This window comes from Dromiciops gliroides, chromosome 1, assembly GCF_019393635.1.
Source record: "Dromiciops gliroides isolate mDroGli1 chromosome 1, mDroGli1.pri, whole genome shotgun sequence".
Classification (NCBI taxonomy): domain Eukaryota; kingdom Metazoa; phylum Chordata; class Mammalia; order Microbiotheria; family Microbiotheriidae; genus Dromiciops; species Dromiciops gliroides.
In genome coordinates, this window is record NC_057861.1 from 2,709,540 (window position 1) to 2,737,500 (window position 27,961).

Genomic DNA, 27,961 nt, shown 5'->3' on the forward strand with positions numbered 1-27,961 from the left:
TGCCCCACCCCCCCATCCCCGCCCTGCTCTCAGCCCAGACTGGCCAGCCGCCTGCCAGTGTGGGGCCTTGCCCTTGGCCATGGCCAAGGCCAGAGTGGCCACTTCTGACCAGCTGCTGGAGGGACAGACACCCATGTGACAAGGGCCAAAGCCTCACACTGACCTTCTTTCTCGAGCTCGCTGACCCCGCAACGCTTCACCTTAAACTTGGCCAGGTATGGGGCCTTGGCAGCACTGCAAAGACAGGGGAGGGGTGTGTGATTCACCCTTCTAGAGGTTTCCCCTCATGGTGATGGGCCCAGTCAGGCCCAGGGCTCAGTCTCCCTCTGAGCCCAGGTGCGTCCCTCCCACCCCCCAGGCATGCAGGACTTGGGGCACCTTACCTCTGCATGGGGGTTCCTGACTTGTAGTCAATGTCCAGCACAATGGCCTCGGGGTTACTTGGGAGGTAACAGCCTACAAGGGGAGGAGCTCATCAATGCGAGGGGTGCGGGCAGGTGCCCCTTCCCCAAATCTGTGGGGTCACCGGTGTCTCAGAGGGGCTGGAGCCATCTCGGGGGCGGCCTGCCCTGCGCTGCAGGGATGTGGCCGAGGAAGAGGAGAGAGGCAGGGGAAGGGGCGTGGACCCAGCTCGGCCAGCTGCCTGGGCCTGGGGGGCCCGGACGGCCCCAAGTCCAGCTGCCTTCCTCTCCCCGCTCACCCCTGCCATTTGGCCACTCTGCCCCTGCCCCCCCCCCCATGTCTCTCCCCAGCCCTCAATAACCCCCCCCCCCCCCGTGGCTCCCCAGTCCCTCCAGCATCATCTCTTCACACCCTGGCCCTTTCCTGCCTCCCTGTGGTCTGACTGGACTCCACCTCCGAACACAGGGCTGCCCCTGCCCACCATGCCCTCCCTCTGCGCCTCTCTGCCTTCAAGCAATGGCTCAGAGTGTCTGTCTGCACCAAGTTCCCTCCACGGGGGTGTGTGTGTGGGGGTGTGCCATCCCCTCCAATGTTATGTTCTTTATACTCGTTCTCTCGTCTCCACCTTCAGGCAGACCCGAGAGGGCATTGGGTGCTTGGGCCATGGATGGTTCAGACAAAGCCTGAACGTGCTACCCGCTGGGCCCATAGCAGCCTGTGGCGGGACCCCTTGTCCCTCCAGCCCGGCCTCCGCCAAGCACCTGCAGGGAGGATGCTGGGACAAACTTGGGTCATCTTGGGTCAGCACTTCCAACCCCGGGCCTCCTGGGCCTCCCTTCCCCATGGGCCACCCTCGTCTGGACGCCTTCCATCCCCTCCAAAGGCCTGTCCCTCGGGGCACAAGGAGAATGATGCCTCCCCTCCCCCAGCTGGGCACCACTGGGTGGGCCGGGGGCTGGGGTAGGCCCTGGGTGCCAGGAGGAGGAGAAGCCCAACAGGACAGGCTACGTCCTGAGCCAAACCACAGGACAGATGGCACTGGGGCTGCTTACAGGGCTGCACCTTCACGTCAGCCAGGGCGCTCAGGCACGCTTTCTTCCGCTCGTCACCTTTTGGGTAAGGCCTGGGAAACAGACAGAGCGGTTTTAGTCCCCAGACTGAGAACATGAAGTCAGAGTCACGGGAAAGAGGAGGAGGCTACAAGTCCACATGGCAGACATTGTGGAGCCTGCAGGCTACTCTCGCTCTAACCCTCTCTGTGGCTCCCTATTACTAGGGGAGAACCTGCCTCTCCAACCCTTTCTCCCTCAGGCTCTGCCTCCCCCTCCTCCTGGGGGCCAGGCAGGCTCTCCCTCAAGCTGGCCCTTCACCAGGCTCTTCTCAGGACCTCTCTCTGCCCCCCATGTCATTCTTGCACCGAGGTAGAATGAGGACATCCCAGAGCCAGAGGTGGCCTCGGCATTGTCCTCCCATCATGCAGGTCTGTCCTGTGTGCGCGTGCGTGCATACCTGCGTGTATGTGTATGTGTGGGGGCCCTCTGACCAGCCCGCTTCCTCCTGACCCCAGTCTGGAGTGCGGTCGGTCACCCCCCACTTGGGGCTCCTGGCCCCAGGCCTGGCCTCTGGGCCCTTACTCTTTTCTTCTCCAGGACAAATGCTCCTAATTCCCAAGTGAATCTCAAGGCTCTCGGCTCTATGAAAGGTCCGGGCTCTGCTCCTTCCGGTCAATGGGGCCTCTTAAGACTAAACACAAGGACAGCTAGGTGGCGCAGTGGATAGAGCACTGGCCCTGGAGCCAGGAGGACCTGAGTTCAAATCCAGCCTCAGACACTTGACACTTACTAGCTGTGTGACCCTGGGCAAGTCACTTAACCCCAACTGCCTCACAAAAAAAAAAAAAAAAGGACTGAACACAGCCCTTCTTAGGGGTTAGGCTTGGGGGGGAGGGGGGAAGGGGATGCTCTGGCCCCAGGGGGACTTGCTGGTATGGAGCCAACCACAGCTACTTTTTTGGCTACTACTTCACAAGGTTGTCTAATACTGAACTTGTGGTCCACTAAGGCCTCAGGCAAATTTCCCTACATAACAGAATCTTTTTTAAAAATTCTTTTATTTTTTTGCTGGGCAATGGGGGTTAAGTGACTTGCCCGGGGTCACACAGCTAGTTAGTGTCAAGTGTCTGAGGGCAGATTTGAACTCAGGTTCTCCTGAATCCAGGGCTGGTGCTTTATCCATGGTACCACCTAGCTGCCCCCACATAACAGAATCTTAAGCCAGACCTCTGTGTTTTTGGACACTGAATGGTCATCTCAGCACCTTCCTACAAAAACATAATTAGGACAACTCCTCTTTGTAGAGAATTTTCACTCTATTCTCAAGAACCCTGTGCAAACAAGATGCACAAACGCTGCCACACCCTCCTGGGAGATGAGCCCTCTGGAGCCTCAGTCTTGGCCCAGCCCCGGACTCACTTGATTATGGCCGACACGTTGGTGATCTTGTTAAAGAAGTCAAACTCTCGCTGATAGAAGTCCTTGGCAGGGCCCGACAGGGAACCCGTGATTTCCTCCACCAGCTGCTCCAGGAGCTCCCCGATGTCGGCTGAGGGAGAGCGAGAGGAGGGTCATGCCCAGGAGAGGCAGCCACAGAGGGGGATGTCTTTGAGGGGCTTCCCCACCATGGCCCCAGGGCCCACCCTGATCTTGGGAGGAATCAGCTTGTGGACTTCACGGATGGAGAGGCCTGGCCTCCGGCCCAAGCTTCGTCCGGTGCACACAGCTGCCTGGGGCTCTCTGAACCCACGGGCCCCAAGGTCGGGCCACCCATGTCAATCACCAGGAAGGAAGAGGAAAAAGCCCCTTCAGCCCCGTAGCCTCAGTTGTTCGAAGCCACATCATTTATTTTTCCTTGGGGTGAGGGGCGGCAAGCCCAGGCCACGGGTACATGAGGGATGCGGGCTGGGGCAGGGGGCTCGGGCACCGCCAAGCAGGACTCACGGTCCTTCTGGTGACCTTCTTCATCCAGGAAAATGTTGGTCTTCATGTTCCAGATAAACTGATGCGCCAGGAGCTGCGACTTGGATGCTGCCCATAGGATGTACTCACGGACGTAGCCCATCTGCAACCAGAGGGAGCCCCTGAGCCCGGCCCTGGCCGCAGTCTTGGGAGCGCCAGCACCCCTGGCTGCCGCCATCATGGGTCCTCACCCAGCCCAGCCCTGACCACCCTCCAAGGCGGCTGGGCTCCTTCCATGTGTCCCATTGGCAGTGAGCTTCTCCAGAAGCTGGATCCAGGCTTGGCCCCTGAAGTTTCCCAGACTCTCATGGGAGAACAGAGGGCTGGGGCTTGCCCAGGGGCCGTCCCTGCCCGGGGGTCATCCCTCCAGGGCCCTCATCTTCTCTCCCTGAAAGCAGGGCCAGACCCAGGGGTCTTTCCTTGGCCCCTGCCCCACCCACGGTTCCCACTGCTCCTCCTTGGGTCCTAATTGGGCCATTTCCTCCACTTTTGGAACTCGTCGGCTGCTCTGGAGAAGACCACAGAGGAAGGGGGGCTGTGCCCCCAAGCTTGGGATCCTGTGTCTGCCCACGGGTCCCCAAGTCCCCTCTCTCCTGCTACCGGTGCTTTGCCTACACGTGTTCAGGGCCCTGGCTCTTGGGGAAGGCCAAATGGACGCATGCTGGCAGAGGGCCAGCTAGTCAACACAACTGTCCTGGCCGCAAGAAGTGCCAGGCCCACCCCGGCTTGGGCAACATGAGCCTCACCTTATCGTACCTCAGGGCCTGCACAATCTGGGGAATGTAGAACAAAATGGCGTCCTACAAAAGAAGAGACCTAAGTCAAGATGAAAGGTTCCTTTTTTGTGTGTGTGTGAGGCAATTGGGGTTAAGTGACTTGCCCAGGGTCACACAGCAAAAGATTTCTTTTAAAGATGAAAATCAACCAAGACTAAATGAAGCCATGGTGACTAATCCACATGAGCCAAGACCAGGCCGCAGCCCCTTTGGCCTAAGCCCCCTGCCCACAGTTGTGTGCGGCCCCCATAGAAGGGGCAGAAGCAGCCCCAGCCAAAGCCCCCACTCCATTATCAGCCACAAAGATCTGTGAAAAGGGACCTTTGCCCCTCTCCCTGTGGGGCCGGGCACAGGCCCTGGCACAGAGCTGACACAGCACCAAGGAGAAAGAGGGAGAAAGGGAGGGAAGAGGCTGTGCTGGGGCTGGGGGCGGGGCGGGGGTGGAGGCGGCAGGGTCTGGGATTCCAGGCCCGGTGCCCCTGCAGGGTAGCCCCTTGGGCTCCTGGTGACTGGTGTGGGCTGTTCCGAGGGCAGGGTAGAGGGGGGTCCACAAGGTCTTACCGGAGGAAAGGACCGCAAGACTTTGACTCCATACTGTGCGGTGAGGGGGTGGGGCGGATATGCGCTGGAGAAGTAGGACAGGCCGGTAGGTGGGTCTGTCGGGGCCCAGCACAACACATGGCTGAGCTCTGGGGCATCAGCATCAATGGTGTGCCAGGTCACCAGGTACTGGAGGGAGGAACAAGGCCGTTTCAGGGATGGCCCGGGAGCGGGTGCCGCGCACCGGGCCATTCACTTTTCCTCTGTAAAATGTGAGCAATTGTCCTGGCATCGCCAGAAATGCCATTGGTGTCCGGGGTGGATCTGTGCGGTGGGTGGAAGGAGAACAGGGGCTGGGGGCGTGGCAGCCACAGCATTTGGGGGCCACATATGCAGATCCAGCTCAACTCTACCCAAAGGGGCTCCATGCCAAGCTCGAGGCAGACTGAGATGAACAAAGGTACAGAGGAAGAAACCGAGGGTCACAGCAGCCCCAAACCAAAGAAAGAGCACCAGGGAGGGTGGGCTGCTACCTTGATGGCCTCCGGCAAGTCGCTGACAGCGCCTGGGTCCAGTCGTACCAGCCGCGTCACCTCGGTCCCGATGGCTTCTGTATTCTTGAATCTGAGACAGACAGACAGGACAGATGAGCACTGACCAATAGGGTCTTGACACTGACTGACAGAAAAGTCTAGTCAGAACCCATTAGAAAGGTGGTCTGGGGGCAGCTCTGGGGGCACTCAAGGCCCCTGCCTGCCCATCTCACCCTAAGTCTTTTGTGCTTGGGGATGGACATGGGGTACGGCTGCCAGGGACCGCTCAGCTGCCCTGGAAGCCTCCGGCTGCCCCCCCGCCTCTGTCCCCCACCCATGGCCTTGCTGGGGGTTCCTCCTGGCCCACCTGGAGGGCAGCTGCACGGCGAGGTGCGGGGAGATGCTCCAGGCCAGGTTCACATTGTCCTTCCACTGCTTCTCGCTCAGGCTGATGTACTTGGACTTCCAGTTGGCCACACTGCTCTCCCCCGTCTGGTCCAGCTCCAGCTCGGGGGCCGACAGAGGGTTGTACCAGGTGATCAGACGCTCAATTTCTGTCGCCTGAAAGGATCAAGAATGGGGTCAGGGGCAGCTAGGTGGCGCAGTGGATAGAGCACTGGTCCTGGAGTCAGGAGGCACTGAGTTCAAATCCGGCCTCAGACACTTAACACTTACTAGCTGTGTGACCCTGGGCAAGTCACTTAACCCCAATTGCCTCACTAAAAAAAAAAAAAAATGGGGTCAGCGCCTCCTCTGCTCTTTGTGGGGTGTCACTAGGAGGGCTTGCTTTGCGGCAGCCTGTCCACCAGAGTGGCACCCACACTGGTGCCTCATGACTCAGGGAGGAGTGGTGATGGCAGGGCCGGAAAGGCCAGGAGCCTGCATAGTGCCTGGCTGCCAGGTCATCTCAAGCGGCTCTTCCCAAGGACACAGTCCAGGCTTCCAGCCACATGCCCGGTCGGGTTTCTCCTCTGAGGCAGGGTCAAGGAGAGGGCTCTGGGAACCTGGGACAGGGGTGGGCACAGAGGCCCTGCAAGGCTGGAGGCCCAAGGGGCTGGCCTGCCCGCTGCATGCCCAGGGCACTGCTGTCTGACCCTTCCCTACACTGTCTTGGCTGAGGGTTACTCTGTGCCCATCCAATGCCCTTCCTTACGGACTGGAAAGGAGTCTTGGCAGCCCAGAACACATTAAAGGTTATTAAAATAACTGGGAAGTTCCCCAGAAGGATGAGAGATGGGGCGCTGGGACAGAGTTAAGGGGGAAAAACCTGAAAAGGGAGGAAGAGCCTAGAATGCAAGAGAGGACCTGCTACCTGCTCCTGAAGGTGCCTGAGGGAGGGAGGGGCACAGGTGGGCCTGGGGCAGGCAGGCAGGCCCTGCTGAGGCCACTGCAGGGTTGGAGGCAAAGGCAGAGCTCTCCCCGTGAGGCAGGCACACCCAATCTGGGGGCCCTGGCCTGGAGGGGCTGGGAACATCTTTCTGTAGAAGGGCCCCATTTTTGCCCCCTTTTTTGGGTTGTCCTCCCCATGACAATGGAAGTTTCTTGTGGGCAGGGCTGTCTTTCCTCTGCCCAACCCAGTGCCTGGCACGCCACGGGCATTTGATCGGGACCGGGATATTAAATCTGGAGGTGGCGGCTGCACTGCTGTCCTTCATGCTCTGGAGGCCTGACCACGGATGGGAAGGGCCTCGTGGAGGCATCGTTGAGTCTGACATTGGAGGAGGCAGCGTGGGGCCGTGCACACAAGTGAGGCAGGCCAGCGGCCGGTCTCTGTCTCCCTGGGGCCCTCGGACTTTGTGTCTGAGCTTAGTCTGAGCAGCTGTGACACGTGACTGTCCTGGCTCCGCCTCATGGCCTGGGGACCACGTGTGCCCAGGCGCAGACACAGGCTCTCCCAGGCAGAGGACCGACAGCTAAGATCTAGTGTAGAGATCAGGACCCGTCCAGTCCCCACGGCCGCTGAGCTAGTGCCGTCTGCATGGGTCTCTGGGTGCCAAGCCTGTGGAGCAGACCCCGGCGGGGGGCAGGGGCTTCCTCCTCAGGCCATGCAGGGGACAGTAGCCCAGAGATCCCAACTCACCAGGAGGGACAGCAGCAGCGTCCTCCGCTTCATGTAGTACTTGTGCAGCTGGGTGCCTCGGTTGGTCTTCTTGGACATCCCTGGAGAGGACAGAGAGAGCGAGCATGTCTCAGTGAGCTCCCGGGGGCCTGCCCGGCAGGCTCCTGCTCACTTGGGGGTGCCCCTGCCAGGGCTCTGCGGGCTTGGGCCCGGCACCCAGCTCATTCTTCCTCATCTCCCGAGCACTGCACGGGTACCTTCCCCACCATCAGGGTCCCCCCAGAGGCCGGCTGAACCGAAGGCCTCAGGTTGAGTGCTGGCTCGGCCCTCTGCTAGCTGCTGGTGCAGTTTCTTCCTTGGGGCCCGGGCCCAGGGCTCCCGGCCCTCCCTGTCCTACGGCCAAGTGCGCTACCCAGGGGCTAGGACGGAGGTGCCGATGGTGGCCCACAACGACGATGCTGGCGCAGCGATCCCAAGCGAGGCCTCACGCAGGGCACTAGGCCAAGCGGGCGGACACACAGCCTCCCAAGGAGAGAAAGACAAGGAACTAGATGACCTGATTTCTTGGAGATGGTGGACATGCCGCTGGACAGTGGGTAAGTATTGATCCAGCCCTGGGTGGCCTGCTGCCGAGAGCCAACGGTTATATCCAGGTTACTCCGAGTGTCTTGGTTATCTATAGTCAAACATAACACGGCACCCTAAAACAGAGCTGCTCCAAGAAAGCACAAGGGGTTAAGTTGTTCCACATCGGCCCCTGGGGGAGAGAGGAGGAGGGGTGGCAGGGGCACCAGGGCCGGAGGCGACTGCTCCATCCTCTGTCCCCGCCTCAGCTGCCAATCTGCGGGGCTCCTCACTACTCCCCAGACCACCACTCTCTGCCTGACTTTCATTGCCTCTGCAGCCCAAGCCCCTCGTCCTTCCCCACGCTCTGGCGGGCTCTCTCCCAAGCCCTCCAGGCCTCAGCTCATCTTGCCTCTGTCTCCAATGCACCACTTGTCCTCTGTGCCAAGTGAACTCCTGCCCACACTCTATAGCCCAGCTGGAATCCTGCCTCTTCCGGGAAGCCTTCCCAGATTCTCTGCACTGGTAACCATCTTTCTTCATCCGCCTCACAACTCGCTCATGAAACTGTCAGGTCCCGCTGGGCATGACGCACTGAGTACCTAACTCCTCAGCTATGGGGTGAAGCCCCAAGGATGGGGCCATCTTCATCTGGCCTTGCTGCCTCTCTTGGCATCCGGCACAAAGCGCACACTGAACGTGCTCAACCAGACTGCTGGGAAATCTTGCTGGTGCACTAAGTAGCTTCTAGAACCAGGGCCAACGCCCCTGGTGCAAGTGCTCCCTGAAGGATCTGGTGCCCATGCTGCAGGAAGGGCACACCCCCTCAGACGGACAGGCAGACCCTGGGCCCAGCCGCAAAGAGGACCACCAGCCCTCCTCCTTCTGCCCCGCTGAGGGAGGCTGTGGGCCTGTCTCCCTCCGGAGATCCGCAAGAGTACCTACGAGACTCCTGTGTGAAAAACACTCTAGAAGGGGGAGTCTGGTCAGAACTTGTGAGGTCCTTCGGCACTGGCAGAGGTGCTCCTGGCTGGGGATTCCTGCAGCCCCTCCAGCACTGGGTGAGGTGCCACTGTCTGACCGTCTATGATGCTAGGCACTAGCACAGACTTTAGTCTGGTAAAGCCTGGTTCTCCAGAAACCTTGGGATCCCTCCAGGCAGCCAAGGGCTTGCCCCTTCTTGGGGAAGAGAGGAACAACCATCTTTCTACATGACACTGTGTCCTCATGGAGCTCCTGAGTCAGGACGTGCCTTTCCTATCGCCTCCTGGCCCCTCTGTCTCTTCCCTGGTCCTCAGGAGGTACCGGGAACAGGGCCAGGTGCTGCTGTCTGTGGGATGCTGAGCTCAGCCGCCATCCCCACCCTTCTCACCCGGAGACCACGTAATCACATCTGTTACAAGGGCCTGTAAAGTAAGAGTCGCGGGGCCACTGGCTGGTGCAGGTAAGCTTGGTTTTTGTGGTTTGCTTACTGGCGCTTGGGGGGGGGGGGTAGGAGGGAAGGTGAATGGGTGAGATGGAAGGCTCCAGCCGCGCCTCCCTATGAGCCGGCTGATGCCCGCCCTGGGCTCAGAGCCACACTCACCCGGGGGGACGAGCTGGCTGGCGGTGAGGTACTTCTTATCGGAGAACATGGCGGTCCAGAACTTGATCAAGATGCTGATGTCCTCACGCAGCTGGTTTTCTCCTTGGGTGGGGAATCTCGGGGGACAACTGAAAACAACCAGGAGAGAAAAGGGGATCGCGGCTGAGAACAAGCGGAGAGTTCAGACAACCCACGCGGCCTTTCAGAAGTTACACTGTGTGCTGGGCATCATCTCTGATCCCCATCACAAGATGGGCTGTGCATGGGACCGTCAGTCACTCAGTCAATCAACATTTATCAAGTGCCTCCTGCAGGCCAGGCACTGGGCTAAGCAATGAGGGCAAGAAAAGAGGCAAAGAACAGGCCCTGCCCGCAGGGATCTGGCAACAAGCCAGCCATGGATGGGAGAAGCAGGAAGTCATTAACAGGAAAGGCCCTGGCATCAAGAAGGGCTGGGGAAGGCTTCCTGGAGGAGGTGAAGTTTTAGGAAGTTGTGGAGGTCAGTGATCAGAGCAGAGGAGGGCGAGTGGTTCAGGCTTGGGGAACAGCCAGAGGCCCGGGATCATGGGATGGGGAATGAGGTGTAAGTAAGGGGCAGCTAGGTGGCGCACTGAATAGAGCACTGGGCCTGGAGGCAGGAAGACCTGAGTTCAAATCCAGCCCAGACACTTACTACCTGTGGGAACCCAGGCAAGTCACGTCACCTCTGCGTGCCTCAGTTTCCTCAGCTGCAAAATGGGGATAATAATGGCCCCAGCAACCAGGGTGTTTGTCAGGATGCAGTGAGATAAATTCAGGAGAGCACCCGGCACACAGTAGGTGCTTTATGTTGTTAATGGGAGACTGGAGAGGCAGGAGGGCACGAAGTTACGAAGGGCTTGCACTTGGTACTTGTTCTGGGGGCCACGGGGAGCCACTGGAGTTTGCTGAGGAGGGGGCGCGCTTTAGAAGAATCCTTTGTGACTAAGTGGAGGCCGGACTGCGGCGGGGGGTGGATCCAAGAAGAACCGTGCCCCACCCCCGACCCTACGGGGTCTCTGCCCTTGCAGCCCCTCCCTCTCCACGCAGGCAAGTGGGCGGGGGGGGGGGGGTCCTGCACTCTGCTGGGCATCTTTCTGGTTGGTGACAATGATATCTGAAGGGAATGAGGCCAGCGTGCTTTGGGCAGATTGCTCGGGCCCATCTCCGGACCCCCAGACCTCCCAGTGCTTGGGCTGCCCCCGGTGGGCCTCTCTCACATCCCAGCTACCATGAGGGCTCAGGGATGGTGGCATCGGCCCTGGGAGCCTCACGTTACAGATGAGGACACTGAGGCACGGAGAAGGGGGTGCTTGTCCCTGGTTGGCCTCCCTGGACACAGGCCGGCCCTCTCCTCCTTTCCCCCATGGCTTCAAGGCCTAGTGGTGTAAGATCCTCCAGGTTCTAGCGTCCTCATCGTGGCCCATGGGCCAGAGCAACCCCCAAAGGGCATCCCCCAGGGTCAGGAGGGGAGGCACGTGGCAGGACAGAAAGAGCCAGGGGGAGCTGGGAGCAAGCCTGGCCTCTGCCAGCCATCCTGGGGAGCTGGGGAGCACAACGCCCAGCTGGCAGCTGGCAGCTGGGCACGCTAAGGCTGCAAGAGGCCCTTCCCTTCTAGGAACACCTGTGACCATGACATCCCAGGTGGGCGCTGGACCTCCCCCAAGCTGATGACTGAGCCAGGTGCCGGCAGGTGCCAGGCACAGCTGGGCAAACTTTGGGCACCACCTTCAGCTCCTCCCCCAGCAGCCCCTCAACACCGAGGAGGCTCACCAGCTGCAGGCCAGCCCCACCCTTGCTAAGGAAGACAGGCGGGGAGTGGGGGGGGGGTGGGTGGGAGGGGAGGGGCCGGGAAAGGGGAATCCCACCAGCCACAGTAATGAGGAACCATGGCCACGGCTGTGGGCAGGGTTCCTGGGCACCTCTGGGCCCCATGGGCCCAGACGGAGGAGAGGAAGGCGTACCTGAAGTAGTCAAAGGCAGTCGAATACACCTTCTCACGCAGGACGTTGCGGATGGTGGCGTTGGGGACCACGTCAGCGTGCAGAAGTGACAGTCCAAGGGTCAGCAGCCTGGAGAAGGGAGGTCATGGGGGCACATGTTCAGGGAGAGGGAATTCAGTGACCCAGAGGCCCTCTGCCCCCACCCCCCAGGAGACTCCAGTGTAAAGGGCGAGGACAAAGCAGCCCACACAGGAAGGCAGAACCTGGTCCGAGCCTCATGGAGTCATGGGGGACAGGAGAGGATGTCCAGATACCAGGGGCTCGGAGCTTTGACTCGGGCCCTGCCTCACTGTGGCACTGGGAGCTTGGTGCCTACTCAAGGAATACCAGCTGCAAAGCCAAGGTGTGGCTGTCCCAATCTCAAACAGAAAAGCCTGCACCTCATCACCCAAACACTGGCAGTGAAGCCCTGAGGCCTGGCACCCAGGTGTCTCCTCTTACACGGCTGGACCCGGGAGGGGGGCGAGCTGTGGATTTCTGCTACACACCTCCCAGATGGCCTTGGGCTCCCCGGGAGGCCACCTCCCTGGCACCTCTACCCCCAGGTGGTACTGCCACAGAAGCAGGTGGTGGGTATGACTATGGCTGGGCTTCACCAAGGGAGCGGCTGGATGCAAGTGCTTCCCCAAACCGTCCTCTCCACAGCAGACACCCTCCCCTCTGCTCTGAGGGGATGCCCACTAGCAGGGCAGGGCAAAGGGCCTGCCCCCAGCTCTGCCCGCTGTCTGCCTCCGCCCCTAAGTGCTGCTGAAGGGGCTGTCATCTGGGAGCCAAAAGGGACCATCAGGGGGTCTCCAACCCAACCCCCGTGTTGTACAGATGAAGAAACTGCAAAGACTAAACAGGCACAGCCCACGGTTCTTTCTTTTGCTCTAGTCATTTCATATTGCCATGTCTCAGTGTCCCATCAGTAAAATGGGAATAACAAATTGCATCCTAGTCTTCAGAGAGCACTTTGGTCACGAAAAAGAGCTGAGAAAAGGTTCCCGTGAAGCCCGTCTAAAAGAAGAAGGCACCCGCCCCCCCTCCCCCAGCCCTCCCCGAGACGAGAGGCTCACTTGAAGCGGGGGCCGATGGCCGCCACGTGCCGGTTCATGCTGCCCTTGGTGCCTCCGATGTTTAGGGACATGGAGCGTTGCAGGAGGCTGGAGAAGATCTCGACCTGGTCTGAACTGCAGTACTTGGCGATCTCAAACCTCTGCACCAGGAACTGTGGGGAGACACAGGCTGAAAGCCCGTTCTTTACAGTGTGGCCACCTCTCTCGCACTGTTTTGGGCTGGCTCTTCTGGCACTTATGTCACCAAAGTCAGGATGTACGCTGCCTCCTTGCCCCCTCCTTACTTCACCTTGTCTCCGTTCATGTAAATTGGCCGTGTTTCTCAACATTGAACCTATCTGTCATTTTTTCCAGGACAGTAATATCCTGTTACATCAACAATTTGTTTGCCTATTCCCTAATTTATAGACTTCAAATTTACATTTCTTTTCTACAACAAAAAGTACAATTACCAATGTTTTAGTCAAAAAAAAAAATCTGAGGGTCAGAGCAGCCCATACGTGAGAGGCCCCTCCCCGAGGGGCACCCCAGCCCAGCCTTCATGGGCTTCAGGCTCACTCCTCTAGCCTGGGCCCCAGGCCCTTCATGGCCAGTCTCTCCAGCTTCATCACATACACTTGGCACGCTTGCTCAGGCTGCTATCTGTGCCTACCCTTTCCCCCTCATCTGTTAAACCCTCATTCAAACCCCCACCCAAGACTTCTTCCCTAATCTGTCTGGGGGGTAACAAATCTCCCTCCTCCACCTGACAGAATACTTTTTTCTGTCCCATGTGATTTTGTGTCCCATGATTATCTACGTTTGTCTCATCCCTCAGGGACTGTAAGCTGCCTGAGAGGAGGGTTTGACTCCCCTCTGGACTCTGTACCTTCCCCACTACCCAGCCCAGGGCTCAGCCTCGAGCCCAAGGCACCTGGAGGGCACAGCCAGGCCCCTTGCCCAGGGGAGCACTCACGTCAATCCAGATGTAGTGCGGTGTCACCTCGGGGGGGCACGGCTTCGGCTGGCTCATTTCAGAAGCTGCCAAGGGATCCGCTTCCTTCGTCTCCACAGAGAAGAGCCCATATTTCTGCTCCACCGTCATCTGCCAGGCACCAGCCATCTCGCGCATGAACTGGAAATGGGAGACACCTGGTTAGGGCCCCTCAAAGGAGCGGCAGCACGGGGGACCCCACAGAGGCCCCGGACTCCAAGTCGCTGCTTTGTCAGGCACTGGGTACCCTCAGTAAGTCTGGGTTTCAGTTAACACCTGTGAAAAGGGAGGCCAGCTCACCCTGCAGGGATCATGCTACTTAGGGCTCCGAGGGCCACTCAGGACCTCCATTCCCTTGGCCCAGATGTTCTGAGCTGAAACGTGTCCCATGGATTGGGAGGAAACCCCCACACTTCCACTTTTGGAGAGGCAGCAGACAGAGCCCAGGCCGGGGTGTCAGGGACTCCAGACAAGTCACCTTACCCCTCTGGGCTTCAGTTTTCTCCTCTGTGCCTGGGGACCTCCAAGATCCACTTCTCCAAATCTCTGCTCTGAAGCAGTACCAGGAAACCCCCAACCCTTGGAAGTGGAAGAGATCTTGGAGGTCCGGGACAAGCTGTTATCAACATCCCCGCTGACGGGGAGCTCATTACCGACCAGGTAATACACGGCCCGGCAATGGAAATCCCTCAGATCCATTCTGACAGCAGCCCTCACCCCTGGAGGATGGGAGGGGAGGTGTTGGGGACACAGGGACCGCTGTCAGGCCCCAGGCCCATGCTGGTCGGCTACTGTCCTTGGTTCTTGGAGGACCACAGTGATGTCACTAGGCTAGAGTCAAAGTACATTGTGTCCGACTGTGGCTGATCAGACCAATACAAGCTCAGAAGGCTCTACCAAAGGTTAGGTGCAGGTAGAACATTTGGGGCGGATTCTCTAAATCTGAGCATCTCGCGTCTCTTTGGAGCTTCTGCAATTCTGCTTCACAGAGCATGGCTCCTCCTGTGATGAGGGCACGCCGTGCTGGGGGGAGGGGGCCTGGTTCAGTGTCTCCCATGTAATGGAATCAGTTCCAGAGTTCTTAGGAGAGACCTTGAGAGTGTCCTTGTATCTATCACTTCTGACCACCATGTGAGTGCTTGCCTTGTGTGAGTTCCCCATAAAATAGTTTTTTAGACAAACGTAAGTTGGGCATATGAACAATGTGGCCAATCTATGGGAGATGCACTCTCTGCAACTGAGTCTGAATGCTGGGCCGTTCAGCTCTAGAAAGGACATCAGTGTCTGGTACCTTGTCCTGCCAGGTGGTCTTCAGGATCTGCCTGAGACAATTCAAATGGGAGCTATTCAGTTCCCTGGCATGCATACAACAGAGAGGTCAGCACAACGGTTCTGGAGACCTTTGATTTCAGTCTAATACCTCTTCTTTCCCACACTTTCCTTCGGAGCCTCCCAAATGCTGAGCTAATGCCTGTGTCAACCTCATCATCAATGTGCACAATCCTGGAGAGTAGATGGCCAAGGCAGGTGAACTTATCCACAGTATTCAAAGCTTCTCCATTTACTGTAAACCGATGGTTCCAAGTGTGGTGGTGCAGTGCTGGCTGGTGGAGCATCTGCATTTTCTTTTTCTTTTTAAGTAAGAAACATTTTTATTTATAGTTTTGGGTTCCAGTTTTTGCCTCCCTCCCCTCCCTGTGGCAGTAAACAATCAGATATGGGTTATACATGTATGATTATGTAAAACATTATCACATTAGTCACTTTGTGTAAGAAAATGTGAATAAAAGAAAGAAAATGAAAGTAAAAAATCGCCTGCTTCAGTCTGTGTTCCATCGATATCAGTTCTTTCTCTGGAGGTGGATCGTATGTTTCATCAGTAGTCCTTTGGGATGGTCTTGGATCATCGTATTGTTGAGAATAGTTAAGTCACTCACAGTTCTTCATCAAAGGTTATTGCTGTCTCTGTGCACAAGGTTCTCTTGGTTCTGCTCCCTTCACTATTCATCAGTTCCCACAAGTCTTTCCAGGCCTTTCTGAAGTCATCCTGCTTGTCATTCCTTATAGCACGACAATATTCCATCACCATCACATAGCACAGCTTGTTTGGCCCTTCCCCAATGGACGGGCGTCCCTTTGATTTCCAATTCTTAGCCACCACAAAAAGAGCTGCCAGAAATATTTTTGTACAGATAGGTCATCTTCTCTTTTTGGCTGTCTTTGCACCTGTGTTTTTTTTGGTATTAACTGTTAGGTCAAAATGATCACAAGCAGCAGGGAATCGCATCTCAAACTCAAAGGCTGCATCGAGTGCACGATTCTCTGAATCATCTGTGAACAAAAAGTCGGGCACCAATTCTCCCTCCACTTTAGCACTGGCTTGTAGCCTTTGAGTTGAAGAACTGACCATCAGTGTAGTAGCTGACCTGGATAGCGCGGTTCACCCTCATTGGAGGCATCCGACGACAGTGCTGAAAACATCATGCTAAAAGGCATGGGAGCAAGAACAAAGTCCTTTAGCCCAATGGTGACTGGAAAGCACGAGAGCATCGTCTATCATCTAGAAACTGGGCAAGCATGTGGTCATGGAAATGATGTACAATATTCATGGACTTCTCCAGGCAACCAATTTTGCCACAACCAGCCATTGCAACTGACAGTATCAAAGGCCTTGGTCAGGTCAATAAATGTGTACAGGCCACTGTTGTGCTCCTGGCATTTCTCCTGGAGTTGTTGGGCAGCAAACACCAAACTAACTATTCCGAGGCTCTTTCTGCAGCCATGCTGGCTCTCAGGTAGATGACGATCTTCCAGGTAGGTGAAGGATCAGCCTCTTAAGAAAGGCTTTGGGGGTAGCTAGGTGGCACAGTGGATAAAGAACCAGCCCTGGATTCAGGAGGACCTGAGTTCAAATCCGGCCTCAGACACAACACTTACGAGCTGTGTGACCCTGGGCAAGTCACTTAACCCCAACTGCCTCACCAAAAAACCAAACAAACAAACAAAAAAAAAAGAAAGAAAGAAAGAAAGGCTTTGGCAAGAATTTTGCCAGGGATTGCTAAGAGAGAGACCCACTATGATATCCATAGGATAATCCATTTCCTTTACCTTTACAGACATGGGCAATGGAGGCATCCTTGAACTCTTGGGGGGTAACCTCCTCCTGCCATATAACTCAGAAGATTTCAGTCAGCTTTTGTATGAGCAGCGGACCCCCCCCCCCTTGTAAATCTCAGCCTCAGGTGCTTTGCCACAGAAGAGGAGCCTAATGGCATCTAAACCTCTTCCTCAGTTGGAAGTCTGGCTAGAGAGGGGTGGACCTCGACCCGAGGTCAAAGGCTTCAGCACTGACCGGAGAAGGTCTGTTGGGAACATCATGGAAGGTTCAGCCCGTCTCTCCAGGGTCATGTCCGCATCACTCATCAGTGTGGATTTGGCTCATAAATAGCCTTCGGGGCATCCTAAAAGCACTTTGGATCGTTACTATCAGCAGAAAATTGAATTTCATCTGCCTTCTTCCTGAGCCAAGAATCCTGCATGTCCCCAAGCTTCCCCCGTAGCCTGCTTTGGATGGAGCTCAATACTGCCCTCTTAGAGGTGGATGGACCTGCTTCTCAACCCTGTGCAGTTCTGGTTTTTCATCGAGCAGCTTCGGAATTTCCCCATCATTTTTGTCAAACCAATCTTGATGTCTGCAAATGCTCTGGCCCAGGTGAGTAAATGTGGTGCTGTAAAATCTCTGAACGCTGCCCACTCCTTTTCTGCTCTATTGTTGTAAACTGTGTGTTGGCTTGACTCTCCCTCCATGAGAGCAACAAACTATCACACCGGCTAGGAGAAGCACTCCAGTCTGGTGACACTCAGTCTTCTGGTAGTCATCTTGCCTTAGGGCTGCTGCTTTTGTCAAATGTGAATATTTAGCTTGGAGAGACTAAGTTTATGATCGGTCCAGCATTCTGTGCCATGCATTGCCTTAGTCACTCTCATAGCCTGTCCATCTCTTTTCCTTGCAATCCCATAATCTATTAAAGGACAACGTTTGCTGTGAGGGTGCATCCCCAGAGTTTTATTGCATTTAGGTAAATGGATGACAGTGTTGGCAATGCACAAGTCTTTAGCAGTACGTGACCATGGCTGTTGCAACAAGAGCCTTTTGTCTTTCGAATCTAGTGGATTTTGTGTTGTCCGTAAGTGGTGCACATTCCATGGACCGATGGTGAGTGGGGTCATCTTTGCAGAAGGATTTGTAACTTCTTGGTGTGTTCTGACTGTAGGGCGGGATTCCCCCCTGCCAGAGTCAGCAGTCAGGACTGGGTGAAGCAGACAATTTTTAAAGCCCCCTTTCCATCCCCTTCCTCACATCAGGGGGTGAGCAGAGTGTTCCTTCCAAAAGGCTGCTCAGACACCCGGGGGGCTGCTGGATCCCACTGCTGCCCCCTCACTGTTCAGTGAGAAGACAACCCTAGGCCTGGGCCACTGGTGTGCAGGGCTGGGACCACAGCTCCCAGTGCATCTGCACCTGCTGCTTTGTCACTTGCCTGTTGGCACAGGACTCCGGGGTAGGTAAAGATGGTGACATGGTATGTGGGGGGGTGCCTCTTGACTCCCACATGAATTGGACTGAAGTGAGGCCAAGCTGCACAAAGCTGTCAGCCTCACTCTCTCCTCCAGAGTCACAAAAGTCCATCAACAGGACAGAAGTCGGGATGACAGAAGTCAGCGTCTTCCACGTCTGGCTGAGTTCTAAGGCTCCACGGTGCCCCCCTCAGCCGCCTCTGTGGCCATGGGAACATAGTGTCCTGCTCTGCCCATTCCACCAGAGGATGTCTTCCCGTGTTTGCAGTGGTTCCCCACCCCCCACCCCACTCCCCAAAGGGTCGGAGACCCTTCAGTTACCCTCAACCTGGTTTAGTGCATCTGCCGAGACAGTTGTACTGCTCCACACGCTACATGTGGAGAGGTGGGTGCACCAGGTACACCCCAAGGGTGGGGGGACAGCCCTCACCCCAGGGCAGCCAGTTCTTCCTGAACACCCTTTCATGCCCCGCCCCCAAGGACCATGCTTAACATCTCCTAGAAAACAGGGAAGGCACTCAGCCGACAGCAGAGAGATGGGGCTGGAGACAAGAGCCTGGCCCTGGGGACGAGCAAGCGCAGGGCCCCATGGCTCGAGGAAGGCACGGGCTGGGTGGAGCTGAGCCTGGGCTCTATGACGGCTCTCTGGTGGCCGTGCGTGCGGCAAAGAGGAGGATGAGAGCCTGACCCAGGGGAGAAGTGGGCACCACGGGTCATGGGAGCTGGGCATGGCACCTCCAGCACGCTTCCTGCACGCTTCTCTCTGGATGGGTGATGGAAAGCGAAGGTGGAGGGAGTCCAGAGAGGCTGTGCCCTAGGCCATGGAGGAGACTCCAGAGGCTGGGCTTGGGTAAGCAGGCCCTGAGCCACGAGGGGCCACAGAGGAGGGTGGGGTGTGGCAGGGCCCAGCAAATGCAACAATGCTCTCACATTCACTCAGCTGTGTGTGTGTGTGTGTGTGTGTGTGTGTGTGTGTGTGCGCACACGCGCAAGAGGATGGAGACATAAATATGGATGAAGATCTAGATAGAGACACAGACGCCGGTGTAGACACAGACAGACACAGCTATCGCCATCTCCTCAGTGACCTCCACCACAGAGGGACATGGCAGCTACAGTCAGGAGCGAGGTTGACGCTCGCCCCTCAGCCGCCCCCGAGTCTCCCAGGCCGGAGCCCCTTACCGGCACTTCCACGCCATTCTTGCCTGCGAGCAGCCACTCCCAACACGCAATGGCCGTCTCCATGCCGTGTTCATTGAACATTCGGAGGGGGCCCCAGCACAAGTGGTGCAGGAGCTGAGGGTCACACTCTGAAAGCAAACAGTCAGACAGAGATGCTGGTGACGGAGGCTGCCGGGGTGGCGGCGGAAGGGCCGCGCATGCCGAGGAGACCCAGCACTCCCAGTGAGGTGCTGAGCACCGCCGGCTGCCCCTGAGCCGCCTGGGCTCTGGGCGCGCAGGGGGCTGAGGAGGAGGAGGAGGAGGCGCGTCAGGGCAGGCCCTGAGCTTGGGGGCGGGTCCTCCCTTTGTCTTTGGCCCCGGGGAGGAGGGGACAATTCCAGAGCCTCTGCTCTTACCCGGGATGCTGATGAGCATAGCCGTCAACTTGAACATGGCCTGAGTGTAGTCCTGAGCCCTGGGCAGGTCCAGGGCTGTGTTCAGCTGCTGGACCATGAGCTTCTTGAGGTCGGACGTATGGCCTGTGGTGTCTGAAAACTGAATCATCCCGTAAACCTGCAAGGAGATGGGCAAGGGTCAGGGGAGACCGGAGACTCCCACCAAAGCTCTCCACTTGACCGGGCATGTGGGGAGACCAAGACTACAGACACCCCAACTCCGAGGCTGGCAAGCAGGGTCATCCTCAGTAAGCCTCCTCCCCCCGAGCCTCAGTTTCTCTTTCTGGACAACAGGGACAATGGTCCTCCCCACCCTCTGCGGCCCCAAGGTGTGTCTGGGGGCCCTGCTTCTGTCGGCACTGCCCGGTCCGGGCTGGGAGGGCATTACCTCGCCCGCATAGCGGTTACGCAAGTTCAGGGAAGCCATGAAGTTGGAGTAATCTTTCTTCACGCACGCCGGCCGCTCCGTGAGCTGAGTTACCTAGAGATGGAAAGCAAGAGTGTAAACACGGGCAGGGACAGGCCAAAGGCTGCCTGCATTAGTCGGACTTTCTCATGGGTGCGGCTGACACCTCTGGAGACAATCTGGGCTAGCCGTATGACCCTGGGCAAGTCACTTAACCCCAATTGCCTCACCAAAAAAAAAAAAAAAAAGAATAAATAATAATGTGCTCATTGCCAAAACCAGTATCTATATCTATTGAAATTATTTTTAAAAACATGCCCAGCAGATGCTTAATAAATCCTTACTGATTAACTGGCTGAAGGAGAAACAGAACCATTACAAGGCAGAGAGCCAGAGCTCTGGCTCGCCATCATCTCCTGATTTCCTTGGATCTTGCTGATGGATGGACAGATGGATGGATGGAGACAGCTGCCCTCTGGCTTCTCCCCCAGCTCCCCAGGCCATTGTTTACAAGAAACCCTAATTCCGCCCTGGCCTGAAGGAGGCCAACACTCACCCCCAGTGTTGTGTTCTGTCGATTGTATCCAGCGAAGTGGAGTATGCTCTCGGTGGCCATGGCCAGGCCTGTGTGCTGGGACAAGCCTGATACCCAGTTCTGGTGCTTATTCAGATATTCCTAAAAGGGAAAATCAAGTTGTTTTGTTAAAAACAGAAAATGAAGGGCTTTTGCACATAAAATGCCAAGTGTAGCCAGGAAACAGAAGAGGATGGGGCAGGAGGCCAGAAAGTGGAAACAAAGACCCACAATCCAGTACCAATACAGCACAAAGAGCAGGGGTGGCAATGCTGGTCTCAGACAAAAACTGACTTCCCTAAAAGAGATACACAAAGAAACGATGCTTTGCTGAAAGGGGCTGCAGACAAGGAATGAATATTAACACAGGCCACAAACACCAGGCAGCACAGCATCCAAAGACTGAAAGGTCAAGTAAACGAGTGCCAGGGAGAAATGGACAGTAAAAGGATAAGCGTCATTGGGAGCCACAATTTACCCCTCTCACAGCCTAGACCCATCTACCCAAGAAGAAGGGAAGGACAGACCTCTGGAGAGCAGTTAATGGGAAAAGTTTACATATTTGCCACTCTCTGTGGCATCTATGTAAACCCTGGCCACAGAGAACAACAGGAAAATCTTATAATGAATGTGGAGAAGCATAACAGTTCAATACATCTTTCTTGGAGCCGCCCAATGAAAGAAAAATTATCTTCAATAAAGGGCCACTGAAGAAATGATTGAGTTTAGACATGATAGAATTTAATTCTAAAAAATGAGAGGGTCAAAGAACAAATTATAGAAACAACTGATAATTTCATAAAAGATACTAATAAACACAATGAGACAACATACCAAAAATATGGTATGCCAAAGTAGTCCTTAGGAGAAAATCTATATCTCTAAACACTTTCATCAATAAAAGTGAGAAAGAACATATCAATGACTTGGGCACTGCCAAAAATCTAGAAAACTCCAAACAGAAATCTCAAAAATCAAAGAAGAGATGAACATAATTATTAAGAGACATTTTGCCCAACCACATGCCAATAAAACTGCCAATGTAAATGAAACAGATGAATAATTGTGAAAATATAAAATGCCAAGATTAACAGAATAAGAAATAGAGCAATCAAATAGTTCAATCTCAGGAAAATCAAGTGAATGAGTCATAAATGACTCTCAAAGGAAAGACTGCAGGACCGAATGGACTTACAAGTGAATCCAATCAGACATTTAAAGAAGAATGAACTTAATGTTACATAAAAATAGGAAAAGGAGGGGTCCTATCGAATTCCTTCTATCTACAAATATAGTCCCCCCCTTTTTTTTTGTGGGGCAATGAGGGTTAAGTGACTTGCCCAGGGTCACATAGCTAGTAAGTGTCAAGTGTCTGAGGCCGGATTTGAACTCAGGTCCTCCTGAATCCAGGGCCAGTGCTCTATCCACTGCTCCACCTAGCTGGCCCTAAATATAGTCTTAATACCTAAACCATGGTGTCAAAATAGAGGAAACCGCCCCCCACCACAGACAAATGTCTCTGATGAACACAGAAGCAACATCTATAAAAAACAATTTTAGCTGCAGTGGATAGAGCACCGGCCTTGGAGTCATGAGGACCTGAGTTCAAATCCGGCCTCAGACACTTAACACTTACTAGCTGTGTGACCTTGGGCAAGTCACTTAACTCTCATTGCCCCACCAAAAAAAAAAAAAAGGCACGTGTGTGTGGGGGGGGGGGGCGATGCATCAGTGGCTTATGTCCCTGGCCTGACACCAGCCTCGTTAGGCTCAGAGGGGCTCATCTGCATAAGTTTCTGCTGATGACGTTGGGCAGGGTGTTTCATGAATCTGGCCGCAGGGTTGGGAGGGTCCAATGCCAAGAATCCTGGGATCTTGTATGCCAATAAGAAGTTTCATGTCCTTACCTGCAGGTGGGATTTGGTCACAGTTGGGGCCCATTTCATTGCCTCCTGGAGGATCATCTCGCAGCGTGCAGCGAAGTCCTTCACGATGTTCTAGAAAAGGGTTTGGGAATGTTAATGATCTCTGTGGGAGAGCCAGGAGAACAGGAGCCTCCTCTTCCTGGTCAGGGGCACTGGGCCAGCACCACGGCCAGCTCCCAGGCCTGGGCCAGCACTCTTGCTGCAGTCTGCAGGGCTGGGCTGCCCCTCCTTGTGTGAAGATGTTGAGCCACAAACCACTGGTTACAAAGCACGTGGCTCTACGCCCTGGCAGAAGGCCCTTGAGGAGGGCAGTGGCGGCCGGCTGGCAGTCTGGAAGGAGCCCTGCCCCAAACACTCCCACCTGCTCGCTAAGCTTGTCCCTACAAGACAGAAGCTCTGGGAGCTTGCTGCAAGCTCGCTCAGGGAGTCTAAGCTTCTTTCTGGCTCCTACGCTAGACGAACTCCACTGGGCATTCCCATTTCCCACAAGAGACCGAGGCTCAAGGGAGGTCAATGCTTTCTCCAGGGCCTTCCTGTCACTGAGTAGCCAGCTCTCCGGTCATGCCCAGAGGAGGCGGCTTTCCCATCTGCCTCCAGAGATGTGCCAGAAACTGTCTGGCAACTGAAGTGGGTGGGGGGCTCTGCAGTGAAACCGGGCCCACCCAGCTCTGACACATTGTGCCTGCGAAGAGGCAAGGAGGGCAGAGCCCCGTGCGCCAACTAGAAACCAGACGAAAGAGAGCGGGCCAGACCACCTTTCTGCTCACCTCTCGGGCTTCAGCGGTATCAGGGACTGTGATTCGATAGGGAGTGTCTGGGATGTCATAGTAAGGTTGGTCCTTGTGAATATCCTGAAATGTAAACAGATAAAGGTAGCGTGCTAGGCCCCAAGACATGCCTCTTCCTTGTCTCCTCCAGAACATTAAATCACGAGTTCAAGTTAAAAGGGGATTCTGGAGGACCGGATGAGCTGGGCTGGGGGAAGGGCTGATCTGCCAGCGGGACCCTGGCTGAGGCCCCAGGAGCTCCTCCCGGCTTTCGCAGACTAACGAGGCTCCCTGCTCCCCCCATGGACCTAGCCTTGCCTGCCCTTCTGGGACCTGAGGCCCAGCACAGCGCGCACCCCTAGCTCAGAGTCGCCGGCACAGACAAGCTCGGCTTCGTGTCCCCAGGCCCTTCTAGCTTCTCCGCCCCAAGGTTGTTTCTGCCCCTGGCAAGGGAGCCACACTCACGGCACTCAGGGACAGTGAGAGAGTCTGCAGAATGTCCAGCATGGTTTTCAGCACAGTGCCGCTCCACAGCAAGTGGGGAAACCTGCAGCGAAACGTGCAGACGCGTGCCTGAGTCACAAGGCCTGGATGCCTGGCCTCCAGTCAGCCTCCTGACACACTGTGCCTGCAGGAGAGGCCTCTACAAGCAGGCGGACACGGAAGGAGGCAGGGCCCGCGGCTTCCCTTCAGGGCTCTCAGGAGTCAGATGGGTGACCGGTGAGCTCCCCCTCCTCTGCTGCACCCAGGAGAGAGAGAATCCCCGTGTGGCCACACCCTGAGGCAGGGCTGTCCATCCTGGGAAGCCTGGAATCAAGGCCTCTGGGGCTGGTGATCTACGGGCAGTGCCCACTTTAGGTGCTGGGCGCAAGCTCTGTGTCAGCAAATAATATTGACGGCAACAATGACGACAATAAATATACCTGCTCTTTAACCAGTACTCCCCAGTTTCCAATGTGCTTTGAAGGCCCAATCCAATTTCTGGGGAGGTACGCTCACTCTTGCCACGCTCAATGTGATGGGACGCTGGCAAAAGCAGGCTACACACCAGAAAGCCCTTCACCAATGGGGGCGGTGCTCTGATGGAAGCAATTCTGAGGAGGCTTCCTGGGGAGTTCCCAGAGCTCAGGGAGGAAGCCCAGGGAGCAGGGAGGGCCCCACAACACTTGGTAAAAATCCTTTTTAAAAGGCTGGTATGTTCTGTGCAGTCCTGGGGCCACTGTCACGGAAGCCACTATCAAGCCTGAGTGTGCCAGAGGTGGCCACAGGGGGTAGCCTCCAGACTGTGCCAGGGGAGGCCTCTAGAAAGTTCTGGAGAAAGCCTGGACAGGCATGAGGGCTGCTTGTCTGCCCGAGGCCTCTCCTGGGAAAGCGGGGGAACAGTGGGCCTTGGCTCTAGGATCAAGGAATCACTGGGGAGGCTGCTTTCTCTTCACTCAAAGACAAACGTGTACAATCCAGCTGCCTCCAAGTGGAGGGGGCTGTGTGGGATCCATATGGTAGAGGGGATACCTGGTCCAATACTTACACTCTCCAAACTCCTTCACAATAAGCACATTTGGGGGGCAGCCAGGTGGTGCAATGGATAGAGCACCGGCCCTTGATTCAGGAGGACCTGAGCTCAAATTTGACCTCAGACACTTGACACTTACTAGCTGTGTGACCCTGGGCAAGTCACTTAACCTTCACTGCCCCGCAAAAACCCCCCAAAACAAACCAAAAAAAGAATAAGCACATTTGGTTATTGCCTCATGATGCAACTAAATGCAGGAGGCCCAGGGTCTGCCTTTTTTTGTTTTTTTTTTTGTGAGGCAATTGGGGCTAAGTGACTTGCCCAGGGTCACACAGCTGGTAAGTGTCAAGTGTTTGAGGTCGGATTTGAACTCAGGTCCTCCTGACTCCAGGGCTGGTGCTCTATCTGCTGTGCCACCTCACTGCCCCTGCTTTGGGTTTTAAGGCCTAAGGAGCTTCCTCTTCCAGGAAGCCTGACCCCAACCTCCCACCAGAGTCAATCCCTCTTACTCTTCTGCAGTCATCTTTGCCCCATGCCCCCTGACCAGGGGACCTTTTCCTGTGCTGGTTGAGAGGCTGTGCTTGGCACGCCCAATCACCCGGAGAGCTTGGCGAGTTCTTGGGGCCCTCATTCCATAGGACTCTGCCCCACACGTAGCCAGGCTGTCCCCCCTGCCAATCTGGAAATCCCACCGCACCAGGCTGTTAAGCAGGCCCAGGCTAGCCCTTCCCCTCCCATCAGGCTTGGAGCCAGCCCATTCCTGGAGGGCCTCCCACCTCCTCCTGGTGTGTGCATGGAGGCGTGGGGGTGGGGGCAGAACTTCTCCCTCCCAGGCTGGAAGCCCCCGAGAGCTCCCACACAAAAGGCCGCAGTCGGGTTGCGGGGAAGAGGACAAGGGGACGTACTTATCAACTAGTCCGGAGAGATACTTGTCAGCAACCCTTCGGATTCTCTTGTGAATGTGATTGAAGTTCACAAGTAGAAACTGGGCATGTCGCTCCAGCTCTTCCTCATTCTCCTTGGTTTTGGCCTGGACAGAGGGAAGGACAAAGGCCATGAGTGTCCCCATTGACTTCCAGGAGGCCGCTGCACAGGGATTCACTTAAAAGGTGCCTTGGCTGGGGGAGAGACCTGGATACCTGGATGCCCCCCCCCCCCTGCCCTCCGCAATCTAGGAGGGGAGATGAGCTGAAAATCAAGTGGGTGTGACAGGGCCAGGGGCACAGGGAAGACAGTGAGGACCTGCTTCCCATCTGTAGGACCCTGGGAAAGTCCCTGCTCTCTGGGCCTCAGGCTGGGAGATGAGAAAGGCCACAGCGTCAGAAGGGCTTAGCGAGACTTACTTTTTCAGCCATCATGTTGAGGAAAGCGTCAAAGACTTTATCAGCCACAGCGATCACACACTGCATCATGCCTGAAAAGACAAGGGGTTGTCCCATGAAGAAGGCGTCCAAGGGGACAGGCCGTTCACACAAATGGATCGGTGAGAGAGGGGCCAAGGGGCCTTGCCAACAACATGGGAGAACCCACACTTGCTGTTGCACAAGCACCTGGAGAGTCACGCAGGGTGCTCAGCTGTCCTCCCAGGTGGGTGGGGGCTTCTAAAGGAAGGGAGGGGGGAGGAAGGGGAGGAAAGAGCCTAGAAATCAACATTGTAAAAAACATGCCAAAAATTACACATCTACCAAGATCTACCTATTAACTACAAACATGTGTTACTTTACTAACACAGGATGTTTTAAGCAGGCACAAAATATAAACTACAAAGGATGAGGTAAAAATGAATGACCTTTTTGTTTTAGTTTTTTTGGTGAGGCAATTGGGGTTAAGTGACTTGCCCAGGGTCACACAGCTAGTAAGTGTTAAGTGTCTGAGGCCGGATTTGAACTAAGGTCCTCCTGAATCCAGAGCCGGTGCTCTATCCACTGTGCCACCTAGCTGCCCCATGTATGACCTTTTTGGATAATTTTTTATTTTCTTTTTTAATAGTATAACTGAGCCAAATTTACGTCTCATTAGTACTGTCTTAAGAATATATACTTGGGGCAGCTAGGTGGCGCAGTGGATAAAGCACCAGCCCTGGATTCAGGAGTACCAGAGTTCAAATCTGGCTTCAGACACTTGACACTTAGTAGCTGTGTGACCCTGGGCAAGTCACTTAACCCCCATTGCCCAGCAATAAAAAAAAAAAGAATATATACTTACTTATATGTATATGTAATTACATATCATATATAATTATAAATATATGATACAATTATATATTATATTACATACACATAAATACTACGGGACAAATTCCATAGCAAAGGTTTTTCCCCTTTTTCCTATCTGGGCCGTCTTAGGAATTCTGGCAAACTCCATGGGCTTCTTTTCAGGAGAGTGTTTTTAACTACATGGGACTGCAAAAAAACTAATTGCATTGACATATAGTTACCAAACATTAAAAAATAGTTCATGTACTCCAGGGAGTTAAGAACTCTTGCCATATATAGGATGTTCATTCAAATGCCTGTTGAAATCTGGGCAACAGCCTTTCTCATCCATTTGGTCTTTGCTGTGTGGATGGAGAGGTCAGGCTCTCTTGGCTGATCACAAATCTCCCAGGATCCTCTGCAGTATTCTGGGGCTGGACGTCATCAGGACAGTGTCCCGCACAAACAGGAGCATGAGCAGGATCTCACATCCACAGGGACCCCTCCTAGCCTTGGACCTCCTCCAACACGGGGCAAATAGCTGACTGTCATTTTATTTTTTCATGAGATCAGGGTTAGACACGCTCTGTTGTTGCTTCGTGAGCTCAGGACTTGGGTCTCTAGGGTTCATGTTCAGCTTGTCTCAATACAGGCTTGGTTTCCATGGCTGTCACAGCCAGGAAGGAGGCCAACCAAAGACATGTGGCTCCAAGAAAACAAAGGGCCCCAGGATTGGGCTTCCTCCATTATGACACTCACTTCTCCAGTCCCACCTGCCCATCATGCAAATGATTCTGTTTAACTATAGAAGTCTGGGGGAAGAGAAGAGAATAAGCATCTACAGAACACCTACTGTATGCCAGAC

At 55.4% G+C, this 27,961-nt stretch overlaps 1 protein-coding gene across 2 annotated transcripts in view; it reads right to left on the reverse strand.

Annotated features, from left to right (window-relative positions):
- The window catches only part of PI4KA (phosphatidylinositol 4-kinase alpha), a 114,986-nt gene that overhangs the window by 11,351 nt on the left and 75,674 nt on the right, over positions 1-27,961 (reverse strand). The window contains exons 23-46 of one of the 2 annotated variants that reach the window (XM_043981154.1): positions 26,245-26,315; positions 25,807-25,931; positions 23,854-23,935; positions 23,389-23,472; positions 22,604-22,693; positions 20,679-20,798; positions 20,105-20,197; positions 19,678-19,834; positions 19,283-19,410; positions 13,508-13,666; positions 12,553-12,704; positions 11,456-11,563; positions 9,474-9,601; positions 7,881-8,000; positions 7,346-7,425; positions 5,633-5,826; positions 5,266-5,356; positions 4,754-4,921; positions 4,163-4,216; positions 3,399-3,519; positions 2,874-3,003; positions 1,455-1,525; positions 384-456; positions 164-234 (exon numbers count right to left, since the gene is read on the reverse strand). In XM_043981154.1, coding sequence (XP_043837089.1) covers positions 164-234; positions 384-456; positions 1,455-1,525; positions 2,874-3,003; positions 3,399-3,519; positions 4,163-4,216; positions 4,754-4,921; positions 5,266-5,356; positions 5,633-5,826; positions 7,346-7,425; positions 7,881-8,000; positions 9,474-9,601; positions 11,456-11,563; positions 12,553-12,704; positions 13,508-13,666; positions 19,283-19,410; positions 19,678-19,834; positions 20,105-20,197; positions 20,679-20,798; positions 22,604-22,693; positions 23,389-23,472; positions 23,854-23,935; positions 25,807-25,931; positions 26,245-26,315 — 2,670 coding nt within the window. The remainder of the gene's footprint in view (positions 1-163; positions 235-383; positions 457-1,454; positions 1,526-2,873; positions 3,004-3,398; positions 3,520-4,162; positions 4,217-4,753; positions 4,922-5,265; positions 5,357-5,632; positions 5,827-7,345; positions 7,426-7,880; positions 8,001-9,473; positions 9,602-11,455; positions 11,564-12,552; positions 12,705-13,507; positions 13,667-19,282; positions 19,411-19,677; positions 19,835-20,104; positions 20,198-20,678; positions 20,799-22,603; positions 22,694-23,388; positions 23,473-23,853; positions 23,936-25,806; positions 25,932-26,244; positions 26,316-27,961) is intronic. The other variant, XM_043981161.1, reaches the window with a different exon arrangement.